The 25,465-nt window shown below is 38.8% G+C and overlaps 1 protein-coding gene and 1 long non-coding RNA gene across 2 annotated transcripts; both read right to left on the bottom strand.

Annotated features, from left to right (window-relative positions):
- Nucleotides 1–1,334: 1,334 nt before the first annotated feature.
- Nucleotides 1,335–3,491, bottom strand: LOC131020027 (uncharacterized). Its single transcript, XR_009100589.1, has 4 exons — nucleotides 3,034–3,491; nucleotides 2,484–2,872; nucleotides 1,687–1,746; nucleotides 1,335–1,599 (listed from the first exon to the last, which is right to left on the bottom strand). It is a non-coding gene; the product is annotated as an uncharacterized LOC131020027 (long non-coding RNA).
- A 5,797-nt stretch (nucleotides 3,492–9,288) lies between these two features.
- On the bottom strand, nucleotides 9,289–10,326 carry LOC131020024 (pentatricopeptide repeat-containing protein At3g56030, mitochondrial). Its single transcript, XM_057948653.1, has one exon. It carries the CDS (start codon nucleotides 10,273–10,275, stop codon nucleotides 9,334–9,336), a length of 942 nt encoding a protein of 313 aa, XP_057804636.1. The 5' UTR covers nucleotides 10,276–10,326; the 3' UTR covers nucleotides 9,289–9,333.
- Nucleotides 10,327–25,465: the final 15,139 nt, after the last annotated feature.

Raw genomic sequence — 25,465 nt, 5'->3', positions numbered from 1 at the left:
TTTTCAAAAGTTCACAAATGAAACGTCCTAATAAGACAAATAGCTCAAACCGACCCAATGGTTTAAAGTCCAAGTTGGAGATGAAACACACACATGGCGATACAGGAGGTCGGCTAAATAGTCAAGTCTCAAGCAGTGCAATGCAAGCAAAATAAACAAAGTCTCTTTTTCGCTTAAGATTCACTCCCCCGGCTCAGGATGGTCATCTCCGGTGTTCAACCCGGCAAAGTCGTTAGCAAGCTGTATCTCCTGCTCCTTGCCCGCTTTCCACTTATTAAATTCATCTAAGTATTGCCGGACATCCCAAGTCTTGGGGGGTTGATTCTCGAGATACGCCAAGGCCATCACTCCCCAAACTCGGACCTTCGTCTCATAGCTTGCATAAAGGATTTGTTGCTCCAAAGCAACAACCATAGCTTCGAAATCCTTGCAGTCCGCTGCAGCTCGCTCCAACCGACGAGCATTTTTCAACTTGGCAGACTCCAATTTCTTGACAATCTTATTGGCCTCATCATGCACCTTCTTGACGACTGCCATTTTGTCTATACAACTTGCTCGTTCTGCCCTCTACTCACTAAGCTCCACCACCATCGCACATAACAGTGCTAGAATTATAAACGAGATAAGGAGTTGATACTTAAACACACGTTGGAGGAAGATGACAACATTATAGCATAAAGCAATTATCAAATGCTCCAGAAATTCGGCCAATTTCACGACATTTAATTCTACAAAGAGAAGTCAAGCTCTAGATTTTATCACCGCTAAAAGCTTTGAAATCCAACGTGAATATACATCAATATTTATTGAAGTGGTTTTGTGGCTACAAGTGAAGTGTCGAAAGCTGAATCATGAAATCTATTATCAAATCGATGGTCTCAAAATACGAGATGGAGAGTCATATCCCACCATTTAATTTTCATCAAACTTAATCATATTGAGCATGCATACATGCACAATGTTCAAAAGACTATTTGAACTGTATGATTATTTCAAGTGAGCAACAACAAGCTAAATGACAATAATTTGGCCCCATAACCATTTGAAGAAAAAGTTAGAAAAACTTGATTCCGATGTCCTTTCGAGTGTGTGGAATAATATATACACGAAAAATACCAAATCATGGCATACTAATTTCACAGGGGCACTATTGATACATTCAATACAAGAATATCAAGTGTTTAACAAGGCTACGGATCACAGATCAAACTTCAATTTATATCACAATATGAAACACAAAAAGAAAGCAACAAGATGCATTTTCAGACAGCTGCAGTAATCCGGAAACGCTAGCAAGCGATGCATCAATTCTCGAAATTCTAAACCAACGAGTCTACGAGACACAAATAGAAGTTTTGATAAATATTCAGCCATAAGTTCTTCTGGACTTTTACACGAAGAATAGATACAAGGATCTAAGACATATTTTGACTAATCCTTTGGCAACTCCACAAAATCAGACACTGAATCGACGAACAATGACGAGATACAATCGACAAATACAACGCAGCAGATGAAGTGAAGCCGCTAAACCTTTTTTATCTTGTTACTTCTCTGCTCTCTCTCTCCCAAGCTAGTCGTTGCTACAGAGCCCAAAACCTCCAAAAGATAAAAAGGAAATCTATAAGTAATAAATAAATGACAATTGTGAGCTATTCCTTATCACACAAAAGAGAAGTTACTAACCTCTACAGAGATTTCTCTCCTGCTTCCTCCCTACTGCAAAACTCACTCACTCCTTCACAGCTTAAGGAAACAAAAAACGACAATGATGAGGAATGGAAAGCAAAATATAGGGTGCCACTAATTTGTCTCAACTCCAGAGAAGTATATCACAGTAAATTCACTCAACTACCAACAGTCTAAAAAGGAGAAGATTTGAAAAAATCGCCTATTACTCAAACTTTCTCCAACATTGTCTAAAACTAGGCTATGATCACTCCATTTTATTTCTTCACATAAAAAATTGTACTTCGATGGTGTTTGGCTGAGCTTATAAGCTTCTCAAAACAGCTTATAAGCTGTTTAAGAGCTTATAAGCTCCTTCAAAGTGTTTGGCAAAATAAGCTCCTCAACAGCTTATAAGCTCCAAAAATAAGCTCCAAGAGCTTATAAGCTCCCCAAAAAATAAGTTCCTCTACCCCAACTTATTTTTTTATAATCTTATATGCAACAATCTTTTTACAAATATTTTTCAACTATAATTTATTATTTCCATCATATATCATTTAAGTTCATTTTTCTTTGATTTTCTCTCTCTAAAAAAATATTTTCTCTCTCTAGCAAAAAAATTCTTTCTCTAGCTTATAAGCTCAATTATCCAAACACTTTGACAACTTATAAGCTCTTAAAAATTACATCTTATAAGCTCTTGAAACATCTTATAAGCTCTTTAAAATAAGCTTAGCCAAACACCCTCTTCATCTCAAACAAAAGAGGAAAGACAGCTGTAACTCAAGGCAAAATCAAATACAAGTACTCACCTCCCACAGTCCCGAATAAATTACGTCGACATCGGCAGCACCTTAGGAGATGCGGCAGTGTCGCTGGGCTGGAATGGATTCACTCGAACAAAAATAAGAATTTTCATATAGCCAAATCAATTCAATCCAGCGGTAAAACCCAATCAGTTCCCAACGTCGACATGGGCTCAATACAAGCAAACCGTCAAGAATTCAACGAACCCACCTAATTGAACCCCTGCTGCTGCATTCGAAGTCTCCGGCGGAGAGCTGCTGGACTTAACTCCCCCAGCTCGTCTCCTTCGCTGCACAAATCAGCAGCGGTCGTCGGCGACGCCCGGTTGCCGCCGCCCACCTCGCCTCTCTGGCCGCTCAACTCCCTATCCCTCTCAGATACCTCTCTTAACTCCCTATCAAACAAGCAAACACAGATAATACAAATCACAAATTCAAATTGATGATACGACGCAGATACAGGCTGTAAATATAGATTCACAAAAGCAAAAAGAACTCCTCAGTCAAATCTATAATCGCATTGAAAGATATAATAATCAGACTTCAACTAAAGCACCTGATTTCAGCTGTAAATCCTACTTGAAAAGTTTGAAATAGTCACATTCGAGCCAGAATTCAAGACGGATTGTAACTTGAAATTGTTGTTGAGTGCGAGGTCAGCCTAAAACTGCGGGTGGCCACCGCCAAGGTCCACCCTTGGCCAGGAGAGAAGAACCGCCGCCGCCTCCCCCTGTCCTCCGGCGAGAGCAGTGAGCCGCCGCCGTCCCAAGGCTCCTCTCATTCTCTCCGTCTCGATCAAGCAGTGAGCCGCCTTCAAGCTCGCCGCCCCCGTTCTTCTCTTCTCTACCTGCAAACTCGAGCCACATCGAGTTCTGATAATACGCAAAGAAAAAGAGGGAGCCATCCCCTCCAGTTTCAACCACCGGCGAAATCGCCGCTCGGCCTCACCCCTCTCTCTCGACTCCCACTCCATCTCAGTTACCACCGCCGTCAATCGAGCGGCAGCGCCAACTCCAAACCTCAGATCCCCAACTTTGAAACAACCAACAAACTTCTTCTCCTTCGATTATCTGATGAAAGACGCCGCCTCCGACCACCAGTCGCCCAATAGCCCTCAGGCTGCCTAAAAAACCCTAGGCGCACCTAACGCCGCCAAACTTCTTTCCTGCTGGCCAAAACCCGAACCGCGCCGTCCGACGGTGAGAACGGCGGGGACGGCCGTTGACTGCTCGACGAGAAAGATGAAGCGAGAGAGAGAGAGAGTGAATAAGATGGGAAAGATAAATGAGAATTTTTTATCTTTTGTTTGGTGTGGGCCAGGCTGGAGTTTAGTCATTTGAAAAGGAGAGGCAACATACTACAGACAGGTTGGAGCAATAAATTTATTTTCGACATACAAATCGGGCTGGAGAGATTATTTCCCCCCCCCCCCTCCTTTTCATTTTGGACCAGGCTGCAAAGTGAAACAACTAATTTAAAATTAATTAGTCAACTTATCGGTGGGATTCAGTATATTGCACACAGGCTGGAGGAATTAATACGAAAATCAAGCGAGATTGAAATAATCCACAATTTCGATAAACGGGTCAGGCTGGAATAGTTAGCAAATTTGCCTCTTACAAGTTTTAACTCTCAGAAATTGAACCAGACTGAAATACTCCACTATTCCGATAGATGAGCCAGGCTGGATGGATACCTATGTTTTTTCAAAATCAGGCTGGATACACTATAATACTCATTCTGTTTCCCTTCTTCAATTGTCAAACCAGATTGGAGATTAGGCAAGATTGAAAAGATTTACATCAATCGTACAAAATAATCCAACATCCAGAAAATTCGAATCAGGCTAGGATAAATAGAAGATTTGTCCCAAGCTGGAAATGAGTTAATTTGAAAAATCAATTCTACTACTGGGTTCAACGTGTTACATACAGGTTGGAACAATTAGTTACTCAATCTTCGACAATGAGCCAAGTTGGAGTAAATGGAAATTTTGCGTATCCTACAATTCCAAGCTGTGTTATATTTCCGACAATAAGCCAGGTTGGAGTAATAAGGAATTTTGCCTATTCCAAAATCCCAAGCTGGGAAACATTTACCTATTTCAAATTTTTGAGCTCCAACTGCTTCAATATATATATATAAATATAAAAGTGAGAAATATTTTTCCAAACCGAAAGAGGCGACACAATTCGACTTGATGAACCGATTGACGTATGCCCAAATTGCAAGTATATTAATTTCACGTCGCACTAAAGAGAATTGGCGTCCAACTTGCAAGTTAATCATGCAATCCGTTGCAGCTTGGCATTACAGGGTAATTCGATATCCCCAAAAGTTCGCCTATACGGGATAATCGGAATCAACTAACTCTTCAATTAGAAAATTATAATTGCAAGTTAATCAGAGTCGTCGCCGCCATTTACTGAACGACAGCGACACCCCAGATCTGCTCAGGGAACGCAACCTTCAGATCTCCAGATTTCCTCCTCTTCAAAATCGACCACATGCAACCGTCTTCTTTGATCGACGGAGGGAGTAAGAAGGGAGGAGAGGGATATCTCCCATCTCTTTTCATTTCGAACCGAATGAGAGAGAAAGGGATTTACTTGGCTTTGTGAAGTCAAATTAAAGAAAACTTATTAAAGAAAACTTATACACTAGCCGGAACAATTCCACTTCAATATGCCAGGCTGGACTTCGCAAATACATCAGGCTGGGCTTCACGAATATACCAGTTTGAAAGACAAAATGAATAATTCCACTTTAACATACCAGGCTGGACTTGTTTTCAAAATATATAAATTTATATCGGGCTGAACTTACACTACATCAGTTTGGGCTTCACAAATATACCCAGCTTGGAAGACAAGAAAAATTATATACCATGCTCGAAGAGTTTTTTGTTTTGACAAATAAGCCAGGCTGAAATAATTAGAAAAATTCGCTACTTCAAATTTTCAAATTGAAAAATATCTGCCTATTTCTACTTGCTTATTTCAAATTTTCAAGCTGCAAATTTCGATAGAACAAGAAGAAAAGAAATCTCAAGCTGGTAAAATACTCCAGCCTGGCAAAAATTTCAACCTAGCAAAAGTTTTGCCACAAAACGCTAAAATCCATGATTGCAAACGGAATCAACCCGACTCACTTAACTATAGGCTGATATTTAATTCTTGGCTCACACATCTACAAGTCGATATTCAATCATTGGCTCAGACATTTACAGGCTGGTATCGGCCCATGTTATCTATTTCTACAACAATTTTCAGGCTGGCAGGCCGAGTTATATACATACGTATATTTAAAAAAAAAGGAAGGAACTCAACTTGTGAATTTCACGTCTCTACAAGTTATATTCTTTTTTCAGATAAACCTCAAGCAGGTAAAGCACTACAAGCTGGCAAAAGCACTCTAAGCTCCACAGGCTGTATTCTTTATTCAAATAATCCTTAAGCTGGTTAAGCACTCCAAATTAATAGAGTATCAAATCTCATGTTGGCAAATCGATCCAACATGGCTCACTTATTTACAGGCTATCAATCAATTTCAAATTGGTCCACACCATTTACCTTCACGGCTGGTATCGGCCCACGTTAGTATTCCTCCGATTCGAGGCAAATATCACAATTCGTTTCAGCTTGGCAATTTGAATAGCTAGTCAATGTCAACTTGAATCATTGTCTTTTTACAAACCGATTGACTCTACCAACTGAGATAGTTCGATATTCCCACCTATACAGAAAAACTATAATCAATTAACTCTCCAATTAGAAAATTCTAATTGTAGAGTGGGGGGCTAACTGTAGTGGGCAAAATTCGTCAACTTGGCTCAAGCCCAATCAACATTCCAAGCTGGACTAATTAGACAACAAACCGGTCAGTCTAACCCGATAAACCTCGAACCAACTTGGAGCGATGACTAGGCTGACCCAATTACTTGTTCGTCCAGCCCGATAAGTCAAATTATACTTATTGCAAGATCAACCTGAGCCGACCCAGGCTGATTATCTCACTTCATATCCAACTCATCCAAACGTCTGGCCGAATAATTCGCACCCAGCCTGGCCCATCACGCTTGTCCACCAAGCTAGCTCACCAACCTGGCACGACCCTAAAGGCCCAGTCAGTCACACAGGTTGGCCCATCTAGCCCGAAAAGCTATAGACCGACTGGAGTCCACAACCAAGCTGGATATATCGCATACGGCCCAATGGTTATTGTCAACCTAGAAGGACAAAGTACAAGGCCCAGCCGTCAAACCCTAAAATACGTCTCCCACCAAGCTGACGCGGTCAGACGGGTAAATCTTTGTGATCCCGTCCAAATCGCAACAACCTGGGAGATAAGGGCCTTGACGAGGCCAGACTGTAGAAACCCTAGCGGCTAGATGTCCACTATATAAACAGCCCGACTAGGTCATCAAAGGGGACACAAAAAAATCTTACTTGCTATCGACTCCTTGAATTCTCTCTACTCCGCCGCCTAGCCAACTTGGCCTATCTCCGCCTCCCATATTCCATTATCACAACACAATGTCGCCGTTTCTACCCTCCGACGCCGCTTACAGCCTGGAATAATCGCACATTCCAGCCTGCCTTTATCTCTTATTTCAATTTGCTTATCATTCTATTTTGCTATTTCGTTACTAACTTGAGCGTCGGAGGCCCTACGGTCGACACCCCCACCCGGTGCTCAACCTAGGGCTCTTACGTGTTCTTGTGTTGACAGGTTGCTAGTGCCCGATCTATCCGGACGTGCAGACGTCAACTTCAATTGTAGATTTTAGCCTCTACAACATCTAAAAAGCATCTCCACCGCATCACTCTTGGAAATTCCCAAGCTCATGAAATAAGTATGCGTTCTCTTTGGTTGTAAATTTATCATGAAAAAATGAGAGATAACAAAAATTTCACTTTTTGAATCCTTCATTTCTTTTCCCTCATTTCCTATTTTGTGAAAATGAGGAATGGGTTAAGTAGGAAATGAGGAAAAAGAAATGAAGAATTTAAAGAGTGAATTTTTATTTATCCCTCATTTTTCCATGATAAATTTATAATCAAAGAGAACGTACCATAAGTGTATTATCTTTAGAAACTGGTTTTCATTAAAAACCCCCTCCTCCTCCATTTATCCTCACATTTCTTCTCCAATTTTCTTCTCCTCCATTTCTCTTATAATTTTCTTCCTTCATGGATCTACACAACCCTTTCTATGATCCTAATTGGTGCCCCGATCTCTCCGCCGATTATCACCTCGATATGGGGAAAATCAACTTGGAGGAGACCCCAGCCGAGGAGGAACCAGTCAGTCCAGAGCAAAGTGCCTCCAAACCAAAGAAGGGCGGCCGGAGGAAGGAAATGGCCAACAAAATCAAGCACGACAAGGAAGTAAGGATCCGTCATACTTACCTTCCCGAGCATACGGATCTCATCGTCTAAGTTTGGGCGGAGGAGACGAACGACGCCATCCGTGGGACGGATCAGAAGGGGGAGGCGTATTGGGGACGGATCCGCGCACGTGTCAACCCCATCATCGGCATCGACCTTAAGATCCGGCAACTTCAAGGCCACTGGATTCGAGTGAGCGCGGATGTGCGTCTCTGGAAAACTATTTGGGTGGACACGCGCAACAATTGGTCTTCCGGTCATTCTGACGATATGCTCCGTGACAAGGCCCAAATCCTCTTCAAGGCTCGAAGCCCACGAAAGGTTGCATTCAATTTTTGGAACGCGTGGAAAGTTCTCCGGAACAATCCCAAGTTCAAGTCGATGTACCTCGCCGGAGACGTGCATGCCTCCAAGAGGACAAAGACTACGGAAAAGGGCGGCTTTACCACCTCGGCGTCGGGCAAGGAGATCTCTTCTTCTCGGCCCATTGGCAACAAGGCGGCGAAGGCGGCGGCAAAGGGGAAAGGGAAGGCGTCAGCGTCGCAGTGCAGATGAGCTCGGAGCCTCCACCCGAAATAGTGGAGAGATTGGACAGGTCCGACCAACAGATGAGGACCCTGAACGATATCAAGGAGAGGGAGCTCGATATGCAGCTCCTGAACGCGGATACGACGCACAAAGGGCATTGCACGCGTCCATGGTCGCCGACGTGTTCAGGCGTCGTGGTCTAGACTAGGATTTTAATTATGTAATTTTAATGATGGTTTTTTTATGATGTTTTAGGTGTTTTTAATTTTTATATAATTTTTGATGATGTTTTAGGTGTTTTTAAATGTTATCTAATTTTTAATAATGTTTTAGTTTAATGACGTATTTAACTATTAAAAAAATATGTTATTTAAATTTGAGCAATTAAATTTAAATGAAAAACATAAAATCAAAACTAATGTTATCAAGTAGGCTATCAAGTAACTCCAATGCAGCACTACTTACTCAATGTAGTCACTCACTATCAAATAGGCTATCAAGTAAGCCCATTGGGATGCTCTTAATTGTTTTGATCATGCCATGTTTAAAGAGGAATAGGATCAATCATTTTTATTTCATCATTTCTTATGTATCTTTGCCACTTCGGGATTATAAATTGAAAACATAACCCCTCACTAAGAGCATCCGCAATGGGGTTCCTTGATAGCCTACTTGATAGTGGTTGTGATATTGAGTAGGTAGTGCTGCATTGGGGTTCCTTGATAGCCTACTTGATTTTTTTAGTTTTTAAAGATGAGAGAGGATTTTTAAAGAGGAGAAGAGAATTAAAAAAAAAAATTATCGAGCATACTCGATAACTCGAGTAGCACTCGAGTAGCACTCACTTGCAACGCCTACTCGAGTGGCTTCGAGGATGTCCGTTGCCAATGCTCTAATACTCCATTAATTAACTAGAGAAAAAATGCAGTCATTAGCCCTTAATCCTCTTCTACAGATTGCAATGTTTGATCCATCTCCTCCGCCAACGATTTCGCCTCACCTATTCTTTTCTTATACTTCAACCGCCGCACCAGATATCCATAAATCTCCGCGTCCAATTTCTCATTTTTTCCGGCGAAAATCCTCACGAACTCCGCCGCCTGCTCGTAATACCCGCGCCGCACCATTTCCCCTATGATGTGAGTATACGTCGAGAACAGCGCCGCCACTCCGCTCTCCACTGCCCTCCGCACCACCGCCAGAGCCACCTCCACCCTCCCCGCCCTGCACGCGCCTAGCACCAGCGCGTCGTACGTCATTGCCTCCACCTTCACCCCCTCCGCCTCCATTCTGTCCACCGTGTCGGCCGCGGACGCCACGTCGCCGACGAAGCAGTACCCCATCAGGATGTAGTTGAACGACGCCGCGCTCGGCCGCACGCCGCACTCGCGCATCGCGTCCATCGCGCGCCACGCGGCGGCCATCTCCTTCCTCCTCGCGAGCGCGTTGACGATCGGGTCGAACGTCGCCGCCGTGACGCCGTAGCTCCGCCGCGCCATCGTCTCCGCAACGCGCAGCGCGTCGGCGGCGCGGTGCAGACGCGCGAGCTGCGCGACCAGCGCGTCGTGCGCGTGCTTCCTTGCGAACCAGTCGTCCACGGCGCCGAGGCTCCGGAGGAGCTCGTCGAGCGCTGCGGTGCTGGTCGCGATGAATTTGAACGTGTTGCTGGTGTTGAGGCAGCCGACCGTCAGGCGACGCGAGAGGAGGTCGCTCACGGCGGCGAAGTCTCCCCGGCGGCCGGCGGCGTTGATTAGGTCGTCGTATTTGGCCGACGAGGGAGCTGAATCTGCGGTTTGGGTTCTTAAGTGACGGGCGGTAGCATCGTTGATCGGTGTTGCTACAGTTTTAGAAGGTTTATTAAGCCTGCGAAGAAGAATCATTTGAATTAGGGTTTTACTTTTGAAAGAGGGAATTTTCAGTCGGCATTTCACTATTTTGGAGGTTTACATTACGGGTGATTATATTCATAACCCCCAATTTTCTCTTTGTAGCCTTTTATTTAAAAGATAATAAAAGAATAAATGTAAATTTATTGTTCTACCTCTGTAGCCCTAAATTAAATTGCTTTATATGTAGCCCCAAAAACACACGCATAACCTCCACGCATAACCTCCTTAATTAAATTTGAAGATTAAAATACCATACATTCGTTGCTTCACTATTGCAGGGAGACTTTGGATCTAGCGAAAGAACTTTCATGGTGTGAGGAAAAGATAGTTTTATTTGCTAGAGGATTGATCCACAATTTGGAGAAGCAAGATAATATTGTTTTGCATCAAAATAAAATCCTCATAGTCACACCCCACCAAATCCTTCGTTGCCGCTCGCTTCCCTCTCAAGACTACTCGACATTGAATATATTTGCCTCATCGTGGACATGAAGAGAATCAACGCTAAATCGATGCAAAATATTAGGCGAAATGGCCCTAGGTGCTCAAGCTGTCAAAGTTGATGTCGAATTTAAATTATTTGAGCCGAAGAATAAACCATATGATTTGTTAGTTGTGTTTCTGAAGGACAAAAGCGTGGAGGTTGTGCTTCTGGGGAGGGTGTTGTATAAGAAGGTGAAAGGTGAAGAAGATTTCACTGGCAGTGATCGGAATGAAGAGTGCATCCACAACATTTGGTGTTTCTTCAAGAATTTCGATTTATTTGATGATTATTATAACTTTAGAACTAAGTTTGGAGACTCTGATATATGTATGGTGTTTTGAGTGTTAAAGAAGTAAAACTTAAAGACAACAATTATCTTCGTATAAATGTATAAAGAAATAGGTTATGGTGAAAACTATCTAGCTACATGATCTTTCTAAATACAAATTTACAGAAGTTAAGGAATTAATTCATAACTATAAGGCTCTAGGCTCCCTACGAATCAATGGAGGCTATGGAATTTAATTTAGAGCTATAGGGGTGAAATTGACATTTATGTATATTTTATTATTATTTATTTAATGAGAGGCTATGAAGAGAAAAATGGGGGCTGTGAATAGAACTACCCTTACATTACATGCTGATCTAATGCATTGGGCTGGAAAATTTTGTTGGATCAAGAAATTTTTGTAGTATAATCATGTCAATATGGGCTTAGCCCAATTACTTTATTAAAAGTTGATCGAATGAAACCAAATGGGATCATCCGTCACTCTTTTAATTTTTTTTTAATTTTAATTTAAAGTTAATTTCATGAAAATAAACCAACTTAGACCAAAATTTAATTTTGACGCCAACTTTGAAAAGTTCAATTATATACACCTATTTTATTAATTGTGTTAGAGTCATTTTAACTCTAATAATATTTATTCGTAAGTTGAATAAATTCCTTGTTTTATCTTCTTTATTAAATATTTTTAAGAGAATTAATATCTATATGTATATACATTTGAATATCATAAAGTATGGAGGAAAATAAATTAAATTCACCTACACTGGGTTGAGATACTTTTGGATGTCTCAAAGAGAAGAAATGAGAACGATTAAAAGTTTGAAGACTTGGTCTTCCTCAAAGTAGGGATGTCGGTTAAATTTCTTAACCAACACACAAGCTTTGCCTCGAAGAAACTCCCACATACCACGTCCATATCCCACAAAATCAGTCATGATATTCTTGCCCACCAAACATATATTTTATCTATAAATAGGGGCTGAGCATTTTGCAATAGTTACCAATTCATTCACAAAGACATACAAGTGCAGGTGGTCGAGGTTATTATTCCAACATCTTATCGAACATCTAGTGCAAAACACACTTTGAGCGGGAGATTCATGTCCCTAACATTCCTTGAGTGGGAGACTCGTTTGCTAGGGCTAGTTGGTATGTTTGATTGTTTGATTCATAGAATAGCTTCATTAAATTGATAGGATTAGAAGAGATTTCTTTTCTTATCAATTCAAGAGATTCTTCTGAGTGGTTTTACGTATTTTTATTGTAAAGAGGATTTTTATATGTTCACACTGCAATTAATTAACTTGCAGTATAAAATCATTCAATTGTTCGTACTTTATTTTATGTTACTTTTCAGTTTTTCATACGGTAATGTTGGATTGATTATTCCATCCTTTTATCCAACATTTCTGTGTTTGCAACAACAACAAAACAAATTATTTTATCTTTTAAATGATTATCTTTATTTTCACTTAAAAAGAATATATATTTCTATCTCTTTTTTTTTTTTACAAATATACCTTTACAAATTACTTTATCTCTCTTATTGTATTATAAACTATTCGCTTATTAATATATGTGTCCAAACTTTGTGACATGTTCAATTGAGACGCGTGTAATATAAAATAGTAAAATTAATTAAAGAGACACGATGAGACACAATAAATTGTAGGACAGAAAATTTACATTCAAAATAAAACCTTTGTTAGTGTAGAAAAAAGAGAGTCTTTTTTTAATTAAAAATTTAAAAATAATGAAAGATTCAGATTCACACTCTACTATCCTAGTCTCTTATCTTTATTGAGCTACGGTGCTGAGAGAGAGAAAATTAAGTTTTTATTGATATGGATTTTTTTCATAGGATAAATCTTTACGGATCAAATTGATCCGGATCAGTAGGGGTATAAAAGTCATAATTTTTTTACTGAAAATGTGTTTTACTTTAAATGCCCCTTATTAAAAGTTTAATATTTTAAGATACTAAATTTAATATATTATGAATATAAATTGAATGTCATTTCATTTTTCTAGGTCATAAATTACATTCATGAACATAAAATTAAATGTTTAATCTCCTTAAGTCTATGCACTTAAATGAATTAATTGAACATATATAGGATACATAATTCGGTGCTATGTAAAAATTGAACATTTCATTTTTTTTTAAAAAAAAATTAAATATTTCATTTCATTGAAGCCATACATAATTCGTAGCATTTTCGAATTAAGAAAATAATTAGTTTGGTAAGTATAAATAATTTGGTACTCCCTCCGTCCACCAATTCAAGGCCTACTTGCCTTTTTGGGACGTCCACAAAAACAAGGCCTTCCTATTTTTGGTAAGTTTTTATTCATTATTTAATCAAAAAAATCAAAGATTCTTTACAAAAAAGTGGGACCCTTTCTCCACTCAACTAATAAAAATAAACTTTTTCTTAAAAAGTGGGACCCTTTCTCCACTCAACTAATAAAAATACACTTTTTCTTAAAACCCGTATTTTTTCCCCCTAGGCCTTTAATTGGTGGACGGAGTGAGTATTTAATATCTTTTTATGTTTTGTCTGACATTTTTGTTTTTTGTAACATTTTTTTATTTAAACACCCCCAACCACTATGAAACCACTATTTTTTATTAAATAGAGGTTTTTTATAAAAGAAAAAGTAAAAAGAATCCCTTGAGAGCACAAAACGCAGACTAAGGGCACGAAACTCGAAAAGAGATCGTTAAACAAAGAAACCTGAAGACACTAGCAATCCCATAAATCAGGATAGTCGTCCATCTCATCTGACCAACGTCTATGAACTATATTATTCATTGCATTCATGCTATCACTATTGCTATAATCAACCACAAAGTTCCTCGGATTGTAGCCCATTTCCCCCGCATTCCTGAGGCGACCTTTTATGCTACCTTCCGGAACTGCTTGCATCGGCTCACTTCCCATGCCCTTTCCCGTGCCCTTTGGGCGGCCACGTCCCCGCTTGGTCGTCTTGTCCGAGAGTAATTGCATCCCCTGACTAACCTGCTCCTCTAACCGACTAATGCGACTAGTAATATTGTCCGGGCGAATAGCGGACAAATCCTTGTTACCTTCATGCGAAACTCCCCCGCTTTTGTCCAAAGTTGGGTCACGTTCGAGAGCAACAGCTGTGTCGTCAATAATCGCTGTGTTGAAACCCGTGCCATCCGGAGCCTCCATCTCCAAAGTTTCCTCCACATCTGTGTCCTCCTCGTTAATGACCAAGTCACTATCTTTAATCACATCTTTATCCCCCTGAATCGGAACCAATATTTTGTCCAACAAATCCGGCTCAGATAAATGAACCCCGAAAGACGGTCCAGAAGTAGGATCCACGCCCGTATCCAAACAAGTCTCCGCATTATTCTCCAAGTCCAGAGCCTGAAATGCATTACGCGTCTCGACAGCCTCTTTCTGAAGAACCGGAACAACAATCTGTTTTTTTACCGCCTGTTCGGCGACCTTTGACCAAGCCGCAGCAGGTTTATCATGAGTCTTCCCAAAAGTAGAATCTTTCTCTGCCGATTCCGTCGGAGCATCCTGCTGCTGCTTCTTCAAAGGGGCAGCCTCCTGCTGCCCAAACTCTGGTTGCACCGGCTTCCAAGTTAGTTGTTGTTGGACATTTATATTTGTATCCTGTTCATGCGAGGTAATCGCTGCCTGCCAATGCGGCCCGTTGTGAACTTGCGTAAGCTTAGCCTTGTCATTCACAGTGTCATTCTGCTCACCCATCCCCCCAAACTTCGACTTGCGGCATCTATCGGGGGAGTGTCCCATAATCTTGCAACGACCACAATAAAGAGGGAGATTTTCGAAAACAAACTCAATATGAAAAGAAAAATCCTCCATATCAATAAGAAGAGTATTAGGAAGAGGGTGAGACATATCTATTTCAACAAGAATACGGGCGAAATGTCCAAAATCTCTACCTGCCGAAGCTCCATCGATCTTTAGAGGATGGCCCAAGTAACGACCAATTCCAGAGATAATTTGTGGATTCCAATACTCGATAGGAAGATAATGAATTCGCACCCAAACATTCGCCAAGGGAGAGTTTTCTTTGAATGGATCAAAGTTGCGAGTCCACTCTCGGAGTCGAAGAAGACCCTTTGACAGCTCCCAGATCACCTTTGCCTTTGCCGTAGCTTTATCAGTCGTTGTAGTAAAACGGAGCGTGTAAAATCCCTTTCCCAGCGGAATCAGTTGCCAGTCAGAATTTATACCCCAAATCTGTTGAAGCTCCGACTTCAACTCCATAGTTGAACGTGGCTTATCGCCTTTCCCCAACAGAAGTCGTCCTGTTAGTGCATGCTCAAAAGCTTGGACCTCCTTTAAATATAAAGCCTTACGAATTTCGAGAGAGAATTGATCTCCTTCCTTCGTTGGACGCAAATCATGAAAAACATGAGCAGCTAAATCTTGCCGTTTAACAGGTCGCTTAACGGTAGCACTAGCATAAGAAATCCTAGCGTTATCGGCCACGCTAGGATTTACCGAATTCCTATCAACTGTCGTGCAATCGGCACCACAAGGATTTGTGGCCGATGTCTTCCCAGCGGCATCCTGGGCCTCAGTAGTTTTCACCTCGCTGTTACCAACCGTGGCAGATATAGACGGAGCGGAAGAAGATCGAGGTTGAAGGTGTTCAAAATTCGCAGAAACAGAGGGGAGATTTAGGAATCCCTTATCTTGAGTTCCGGCCGACGAGGTGGCCCGAGCAGCTGAATGAGTCATCGAGTTAAAGGTTGAGGGAGGAGTTCTTGAAGGTCCCTTATCATGAGCTCCGGCCGGCGAGGTAGTCATTGGACTGCCGGAGCAGCAGCACGAGGTTCCAGTCCGGTGGCGGCTAGGGAGGTCCGAGACTGGAGGTGGACGGCCGGACCGGTGGGAGCGGCTCAATCACAGCTGGGGGAGGACTCCGATCTGGGCGCAATGCGCGGATCGAGGTCGGCGCGGCTTAGAGGAAGCCGCCGTCGTCAACTGTTCAGAAACAGATCTGAGCCGCCGCCCAGAGCCGAGGTCGCCGGTAACCTCCAGCAGCCCGCCGCGGCCTCTGTTGGATCCTCGTTGCTGTTCCAGAGATGTCGAGCCGCTGCCTAGAGCTTATGTACCGGAGGAGAAGAGTCCGCGCCGCACCGGAAAGGAGGAGGCCGTCCTCGTGACTCTGGCAGACACGCCGGAGAAGACGTCGCCGACGCCGAAAGGATGACCAAAATCTCCAATTCGGCGGCTCTGTTCTCAAACGCGTTCAAGAGAGAGAGAATTTTCAACGCATGCGTTCGAAAAGCATGCGTTCTAAAGGAATCTTGCCGGAATCAAAAGCATGCGTTCGAAAAGCATCATGTGCCGCTGCCTAACTATCATCTATCAACAAAGTAAAACTACTATAAAACCACTATAAAACGTATTTCAATTTTTTAAAATATTTATATTTTATTATATTGATATCGGATAATATTTCTAAAAGAAAATTCTTTACATAAATCATTAATGAGTTATGTATTTATCAAGTATTGTGTACTTTACAACATCATCTTGATTTTATTATTTTCATGAGATCGTAATTATTCGAAACACAACCAACATATAAAAAGTCAAAAAATATAATATAATTTAGGATTGTATATATGTATATGTATATCACATACTTAATAGAATTTGAATATTTTCTACAAGTAATTATTTTTAATATGACAAAAAAATAGTGTGAGATTGAGCCTATTGTAATCTCCAATAAAATCATGAATAATTACGAAGAATTTGAGTTTACTAATTTTAATTATAGTTGTTAAGTGTCAATTAGGTGAATTCGTTGTGTAAATGTATGAATTGCGAAAAATAATTTTTTTGCTACCTATAACATTCGAACTCAGGATCATGAATCCATCCAATAAGGTGATGAATGACCCGTAGATCTTGATAATCTAACGGGAGAAAATAGTTTCTATTTTATATTCTAAAAGTTGTTTTTATTTTAGTCCACCCATATATATATATATATATATATATATATATATATATATATATATTCTTGTAAAGAAATCATAAATATATCTATATATATATATAAAAGCTCAACCACTTACATAAATAGTAAGTAATGTTTTCCCGCCAAAATCACCTTATTATTATTTTTTTTTTATTCTTATTTTCGCCTACTTAAGATTATATGAATAATATTTTGTTATAATTTTTCATATTGCCTAAATTAAATTATTAGTTAATTTTTTATCTTTTAAATATTTTATATTTGTTAGTCTTACGGATAAATGTAAATAAACTGTTCAACCAAAGTTTATAATATTATGAAAATTTATATTGGTAATATATATGATTAAAATAGACTTTAGGATATTTATTCATTTATTTTTTCTTGAATATTTAATCAAAATATGTAAAATATTTGAAATTTAAGATTAATCAACTATTATGACTGTGTATCAAATAAAATCTGAACAAATTAATTATAACATAATCATAGCACTATAACTTATTGCATTAGTGGTTTTTAACCTCTCAAATATTTTATAGGTAGTAGTTATATTACATATATAATTTTTTTTTAATGAAATAATAAGAATAAAGATATAAAACATATTGAAGAAGAAGAAGTAGGAAGGTTTATTTATATTGGAGATAAGAGTACATATTTATACATAAGAGAACTATCACAACTAGGAACACTAAACCAATGTGGGATACTTATTACTATTCATAACACTCCCCCTCAAGCTGGAGCATATATGTTAATCATATCCAGCTTGATACACAACTCAGAGAAACGCTTGCCTCCCAACGGTTTAGTGAAGATATCAGCAATTTGATCTGACGAAGAAGTGAACGGAGTAGAAATAGTTTGGTTCAATACACACTCACGAATGAAATGGCAGTCAACCTCAATATGTTTAGTCCGTTCATGAAAAACTGGATTGTTAGCAATGTATATAGCTGCTTGGTTATCACAGTGCATGGGTAACGGTTCATTGAAAGTGAATCCTAATTCCCCAAGCAGATTCTTCACACCAATCATCTCAGTTGCAGTATGAGCCATAGCTCTATACTCAGCTCCGGCTGAAGATCTAGCAACTGTTTGTTGTTTCTTGCTCCTCCAAGTTATCAAATTTCCACCCAAGTAAGTACAGTTTGCAGATGTCGATTTCCGATCAATTTTAGAGCCAGCATAATCAGCATCAGAGTACCCTTCAATTTTTAGATGACCATTTTTTTTTAAAAACAATCATTTTCCCGGAGATTTCTTGATATATCGAAGAATTCGAATAGCAGCTTCCCAATGAACTTGTTTAGGCTTATCCAAGAAACGACTAACCAAACCAACCGCAAAAGAAATATCAGGCCGTGTCACTATCAAGTAGATAAGTTTCCCAACAAGACGTCTGTACTTAGCTTTGTCCTCCAAGAAATCTTCACTCTCATCCCAGACATTCGGGTCAATATCCATAGGAGTATCAACCGGCTTCGTTCCCAACAACCCGGTTTCTTTAAGTAAATCAGTAGCATACTTCTGCTGAGACAGAGAAATTCCATACTTGCTGTGAGCAATTTCAATTCCCAAGAAGTACTTGGGACGTCCCAAATCCTTAATAACGAATTGTTCTTGCAAGTATGTCTTTGTATCAGCAATTCCTTGTACATCACTCCCAGATATAAGGATGTCATCGACATAGACAACGAGAATGACAATTCCAGAGGCTTGATGGCGCACAAAAACAGAGTGGTCAGACTTGCATTGCTTAAACCCAATTTTGCTGAGAACACTACTAAACTTGTCAAACCATGCCTTCGGACTTTGCTTAAGACCATAAATAGCCTTCTTAAGACAACACACCTTAGTAGAATCCTCCCCCTGAGCAACATACCCGGGAGGTTGCTCCATATAAACAGTTGGAGATATATCGCCATAGAGAAAAGCATTCTTCACATCAAGCTGATACATAGGCCAAGAAAGATTAACAGCCAAGGAGAACAAGATGCGAATGGAGTTCAAACGAGCGGTGGGAGAGAATGTCTCAAAGTAATCCACACCATAAGTCTGTGTAAAACCTTTTGCTACAAGGCGGGCTTTGTACCGATCAATGGTACCATCAGCAAGAAACTTGATAGTGAACACCGAACGACAAGAAACAATAACAGCAGAAACAGGAGCAGTTGCTAGAACCCAAGTGCCACGAGATAAAATGGCACACATCTCCTCATCCATAGCAGCCTTCCAATGTGGATGTTTGAGTGCCTCAAGGTAAGAAGTTGGAATAACTGTAGAGAAAAGGGAAAGAGCAAAAGACCGAAAAGAAAGACTCAAACAGGCAAAAGAGACATAGTTAGACATTGGATGGCGAGTGGTACAAGTACGTTTACCTTTGCGTATAGCGATAGGTAAGTCATCTGTGTTGGCAGGTTGGTCATCCTCAGAATCTGCAGAAGAAGATAACTCGGGTGGAGAACATGAGGCCGGTTCAGCAACAGTCTCTGGAACTGGTGCGGGACGAGGACGACGGGTATACACTTGTAAGGGTTGAGTAGGAGGAGAAACTATCGCCGGTATAGGCAAAGGAGCAGAGTGTAACTTATTTGGAGAAGTAGTGCTAGTATGAGGAAAAAATGGAAGAGATTCAAAGAAGGTGACATCGGCACAGACATAGTGACGTTTGGTAAGAGGGTCAAGACATCTATACCCTTTCTGTGTTCTAGAATACCCGAGAAAAACACACTTAATAGAACGAGGAGATAACTTATCTAACCCAGGACTTAGATCATGAACAAAACAAACACACCCAAAAATGCGAGGAGGGACAGGGTAAAGAGGTTTGTCAGGATGAAGATACGAAAAATGAATATCTCCATGAAGCACACTAGAAGGCATTCTATTAATGAGAAAACATGCCGTAAGAACAGCATCACCCCATAACCACTTAGGAACCCGCATATGAGACATAAGAGTACGAGCAACATCCAAAATATGACGGTGTTTTCATTCTGCAACTCCATTTTGTTGGGAAGTATGTGAGCAGGAAGTTTGATGAATTATGCCACGAGAATCACAAAAAGATGAAATAGATTTTTGAGTGAATTCAAGAGCATTATCAGTGCGAAGAATACGCAAATCGACAGAATATTGAGTTTTTATTTCATGATAAAAAGAGTTTAGTATAGCAGGGACTCCAGTTCTCTATTTGAGCAAATACACCCATGTCATACGCGAATAATCATCAACCAAGACCATAAAATATCTGAAACCCCCTCTAGACTCAACTCGTCTCTGACCCCAAACATCACAATGAACAAGCTCAAAAGCAAAAGAACTACGTTTATCAATTCTAGAAGGAAAAGATGTGCGATGGTGCTTGCCCAACTCACAAGACTCACATTGAAATTCAACAGACGAAGTAGGAATTAAACTGCGAAGACTAGACGGCGACGGATGACCAAGGCGACAATGCCACTGATATGGAGTCACGGTGGCAGAGAGAGCACGCGAAGGTGCAGGAATACCAGAATCCTAGTAGTAAACCCCGTCACGCTCATGTCCTCCACCAATCGTCCTCTTCGTCTGCAGGTCCTGAAAGGTAACAAAGGTAGGAAAAAAAGTGACAGAGCAATTGTGAGTTTTGGTAAGTTGACTAACCGATAATAAGCTAATGGGAAATTTAGAAGCAAACATGACATTGTCAAGAGTTAATTGAGGAGTAGGACGGACAACACCACTCCCCGTCACCGAAGAATAGGTGCCATCAGCGACACGGACAGAAGGTAAGGATGAAGGAGTAAAAGATGTCAAAAGAGATTTAGTACCAGTAATATGGACATAGGCACCAGAATCTACCAACCAAGACTTACCATGAGACACTGCAAACGCACCTGCAGAAGCAACTATAGGAGAGGCTGCACTAGTAGATGGAGCAGTACCAGATGATAAATTGATGGATTGGATCAGTTTGTCGTATTGAGCCCATGAGAGCGAGACCGTATCATCACTGGAGGAAGACTGAGGATCAGGAACAACTGTATGAGCCCGACCTGGTTTGCCAAAGGTTTTCCAACAATTTTCAGAAGTGTGGTTGGTTCGGTGGCAATACTCACAATAACGATCCGAACCGCGACCTCGGCCACGACCTCGTTCACCACTACGGCCACGACCACGACCACCGTAAGAACTTTGACCGTGAGCATAATTTTGATTCTGAAAAGCCTGGCTGGAGGGCGAAAAAGAGGCACTAACATGAGAATTCTGACCGCGAGCAGCCATGGCAGAAGAATTAGGTGAAGTAGCATCATCGGTACGACCAGTGGAAACCCGCAACACACGAGATAAGGCATTGGATAATGATGGAACATTATCACTTGATAACAGGCTGTCACGAACTGGTCGGAGATCAGCATCCAAACCTGATAAGAATTTGGCAACCATGAACTCTTCCCACTGTGTGGCCCGCTGAGTGACAGAACAGGATAGTGGATGATAAACAAGAATTTCATCAGCAAGTCCCTTGAGTGTAGAGAAATAGTCATTAACTGATTGGCCAGACTGAGTATGAGAGAAAAGTTTCTCATATAACTCGAAGACACGAGATACGTTCTTGTCATTGGAATACATCTGCCGCAATGTATCCCACATGTCCTTAGCAGTTTCTAAGAACATGATATTCTTACTAACAGAGTCTCCAAGACTATTCAAAAGCCAAGTCATGACAGCACAATCGTCGGCACTCCAGGCATCATATTTGAGATCCGTAGAAGCAACTGGATCACTTAGAACATGTGTTTTCTTTTTCTGAGAGCCTAAGAACAATAGAAAGGCACGAGACCAGAGAAGATAATTGGAACCATTCAATTTTATGGTGGTTCCTAGGGCAGCAGATTTTGAATCAGACATGATGTAAAATGATTAGAAAACTCAAACCCTATATAGAGAATAGACAGCAGCGGTGGCTGAGAACAAAAGCTAGAGAGGGAGGTTGTGCGACGGGGAGACCCGAGCAGCAATAGTAGTGCCAGCCGGAGAGATGAAGGAAAACAAAGAAAAAAATTTCTGATGTGGAAGATCAGACAATGCTGCAACCACAGAGCATACTTATTGGAATAGTACAAGAGAGAAAGAAAAGAGAAAAAAAAAACTATTCATAAATACGTACAGTACTATTCATAAATACAGACTGTATTTCCTATTCATGTGAATAGTACAGTAGAAAAAATTATCAGGTATCTAACATTCTCTGATACCATGTAGAGAATAAAGATATAAAACATATTGAAGAAGAAGAAGTATGAAGGTGTATTTATATTGGAGATAAGAGTACATATTTATACATAAGAGAACTATCACAACTAGGAACACTAAACCAATGTGGGATACTTATTACTATTCATAACATATATATATATATATATATATATATATATATATATATATATATATATATAAGCTCAACCACTTACATAAATAGTAAGTTATGTTTTCCCGCCAAAATCACCTTATTATTATTATTTTTTTATATTCTTATTTTCGCCTACTTAAGATTATATGAATAATATTTTGTTATAATTTTTCATATTGCCTAAATTAAATTATTAGTTAATTTTTTATCTTTTAAATATTTTATATTTGTTAGTCTTACGGATAAATGTAAATAAACTGTTCAACCAAAGTTTATAATATTATGAAAATTTATATTGGTAATATATATGATTAAAATAGACTTTAGGATATTTATTCATTTATTTTTTCTTGAATACTTAATCAAAATATGTAAAATATTTGAAATTTAAGATTAATCAACTATTATGACTGTGTATCAATTAAAATGTGAACAAATTAATTATAACATAATCATAGCACTATAACTTATTGCATTAGTGATTTTTAATCTCTCAAATATTTTATAGGTAGTAGTTATATTACATATATAATTTTTTTTGAATGAAATAATAACATATTTTTGTATTAAATGATCACACATGTTCAATAAATGTAAATAAAATATTTAGTAAATATAGGTATTAGAGATTTAACAAATTGTGGTGATAATGATGGTTATGCATCTATCGATCTCCTTTAGTGTACATTGGCATTGCTTAAATCATCTCAAGTTTCAATAATAGACATCATTTCAAACATTTACTCGTCCTATTCTTACAACATCTGCGATCATTTTTATTTTGAAAGAACGAGCCATGATTGTTCCTACCCGTTTCTTGTATAACATAAAATTTTTAACATCCATATAATGTTAATAAATAATTTAAATATTAAAAATACTTTAAAATAATATTTATTATTAAAAGAATATTGTCTCTCGTGCATCGCACGGGAGCAGAACTAGTATGATAATAAAATGCAATTCAATTGATAAAATGGTTCCTATCTTACTTCAATTGATGACCGAGTAATATGTTCTTGTGTTGTGAAATCCAAAAACTCGTTTATATATTCAAGAACGGTCTGTGCTACTACAAAATTTTTGACACTTGATTAGATTTTTAAAAACTCTAAAAAATTAGAAATTAATTATTTTTAAATAAAGTATATTATATTTTCGACAAACATTAATAAAAAAATATACTCCCTCCGTCCACAATTTAAAGCCCTACTTCCCCTTAAATTTTTGTCAACAATTTAAAGCCCTATTCTGCTTTTTGTACCTTTTTACCCTCCCTCTTTATTTAAAATTACTACCATTTGCCACTAATGGACCCACCTTACAACACCTTTATTATTTTTATATTCTATATTTATTACACTTTATCACTAGTGGACCCACCACACAACACCTTTAACACTTTAGTCAACTACTTTATCACTTTAGTCAACTACCCTTTAATTTCATCCACATCACCATTTTCAGCTTTCTTAATCTTCGTGCCCACATCAAAGTGGGGCTTTAAATTGTGGACGGAGGGAGTATAAAACTAAGACAATCACTATATATATTTGTTCTTTAAAAATAATGAAACGCAGTTCAATTGATAAGACGCTTCTCATCCAATCTTAAGTTAGTTGATCGACTCATGTGTGCATGTGTTTTTGAAAATTTAAAAAGTATATATGCAAGGACGATATAAGTATATATATATATATATATAGGAGAGGGCTACGGTAAAAACACTTATTAAAATATAAATATAAACGTTTTTTAATGTACGAATTTTATCCAACAGGGTTACGAATTCATCAAACATAGTTACGAATTGTGAAAAATAATTTTTTGCTAGCTTTGGGGTTCGAACCCCCCAGGACCACGAATTCATCCAACAAGGTTACAAATCAACCGTAGAACTTGTTGATCTAAGGGCTGCAAATTGTTTATATTTTATATTTTAAGAAGTGTTTTTATTTTAGTCCTCCCCTATATATATATATATATATATATATATATATATATATATATATATATATATATATATATATCACATACTAAATTAAATTTAAATATTTACTACAAGTAAAACTTTTTTAATATGACCAAAAATTTGTGCAATTTATAAATTTGTCTACTTCTTTGTAAATGAAAATTTTACAAGAGTTAAGAAAGGAGCTTGTGTTTTTGTTTGAAGGCTTTAGTCGTTTCGGGCCCTTGTTATATTTTGACATTTTATTTGTAGTTTAAAATTTTTTAATGCATTAAGAAATCCAAAAAAAAGTATCAAAATTATACAATACATTTTTAAATTAGAGTGGATTTTGAAAATAGCCACTTTGAAATAGTAAACTTAAAAATTGTCCACTAAGATAAAAACATAAAAAAATGGCCAATGTTACCAAAATACCCTTCCACATTAAAAATTAAAAAATGTCCACTTTACATCACCCCTTTAAAAAATCCCGCAATTCACAATCAGTGTGAATTCACAACCAAAATTTTTTGGTTGTGAATTCGACAGGTTGTGAATTCTCAATTCATAACCTGTCGAATTCACAACCATAATTTTTTGTTTGTGAATTCACAACTAGTCGAATTCACAGCCAAAATTTAATTCACAACCAGTCGAATTCACAACCAAAATTTAATTCACAACTAGAATTTTTTGGTTGTGAATTCACAACCAAACGAATTCACAACCAAAATTTAATTCACAACCAGATTTATGTTGGTTGAGAATTCACAATCAGTCGAATTCACAACCTGAATTTAATTCACAACTAGAATTTATTTTGGTTGTGAATTCAAGTAGTTGTGAATTTGAGTTTTTAAAGTTTGAATTCACAATTAAAACTGTAATTTATTTTGATTGTGAATTTATAGATTTGGTTGTAAATTTAAGAATATTAAGTTGTGAATTCATCGAGCTAGTTGTGAATTCAAGAACATTAAGTTGTGAATTCTTAAATTTAGTTGTGAATTCATAAATGTATTCTTAAATCTAGTTGTGAAT

The sequence above is a fragment of the Salvia miltiorrhiza genome, chromosome 4, assembly GCF_028751815.1.
Source record: "Salvia miltiorrhiza cultivar Shanhuang (shh) chromosome 4, IMPLAD_Smil_shh, whole genome shotgun sequence".
NCBI lineage: Eukaryota > Viridiplantae > Streptophyta > Magnoliopsida > Lamiales > Lamiaceae > Salvia > Salvia miltiorrhiza.
Note: the sequence above shows the minus strand (reverse complement) of the source record. Positions and strands in the feature narration are given on the sequence as shown.

Bases quoted from the DNA above. Each gene is read 5' to 3' on its own strand.
- LOC131020024 (XM_057948653.1), bottom strand. From the start codon at position 10,275: ATGATTCTTCTTCGCAGGCTTAATAAACCTTCTAAAACTGTAGCAACA.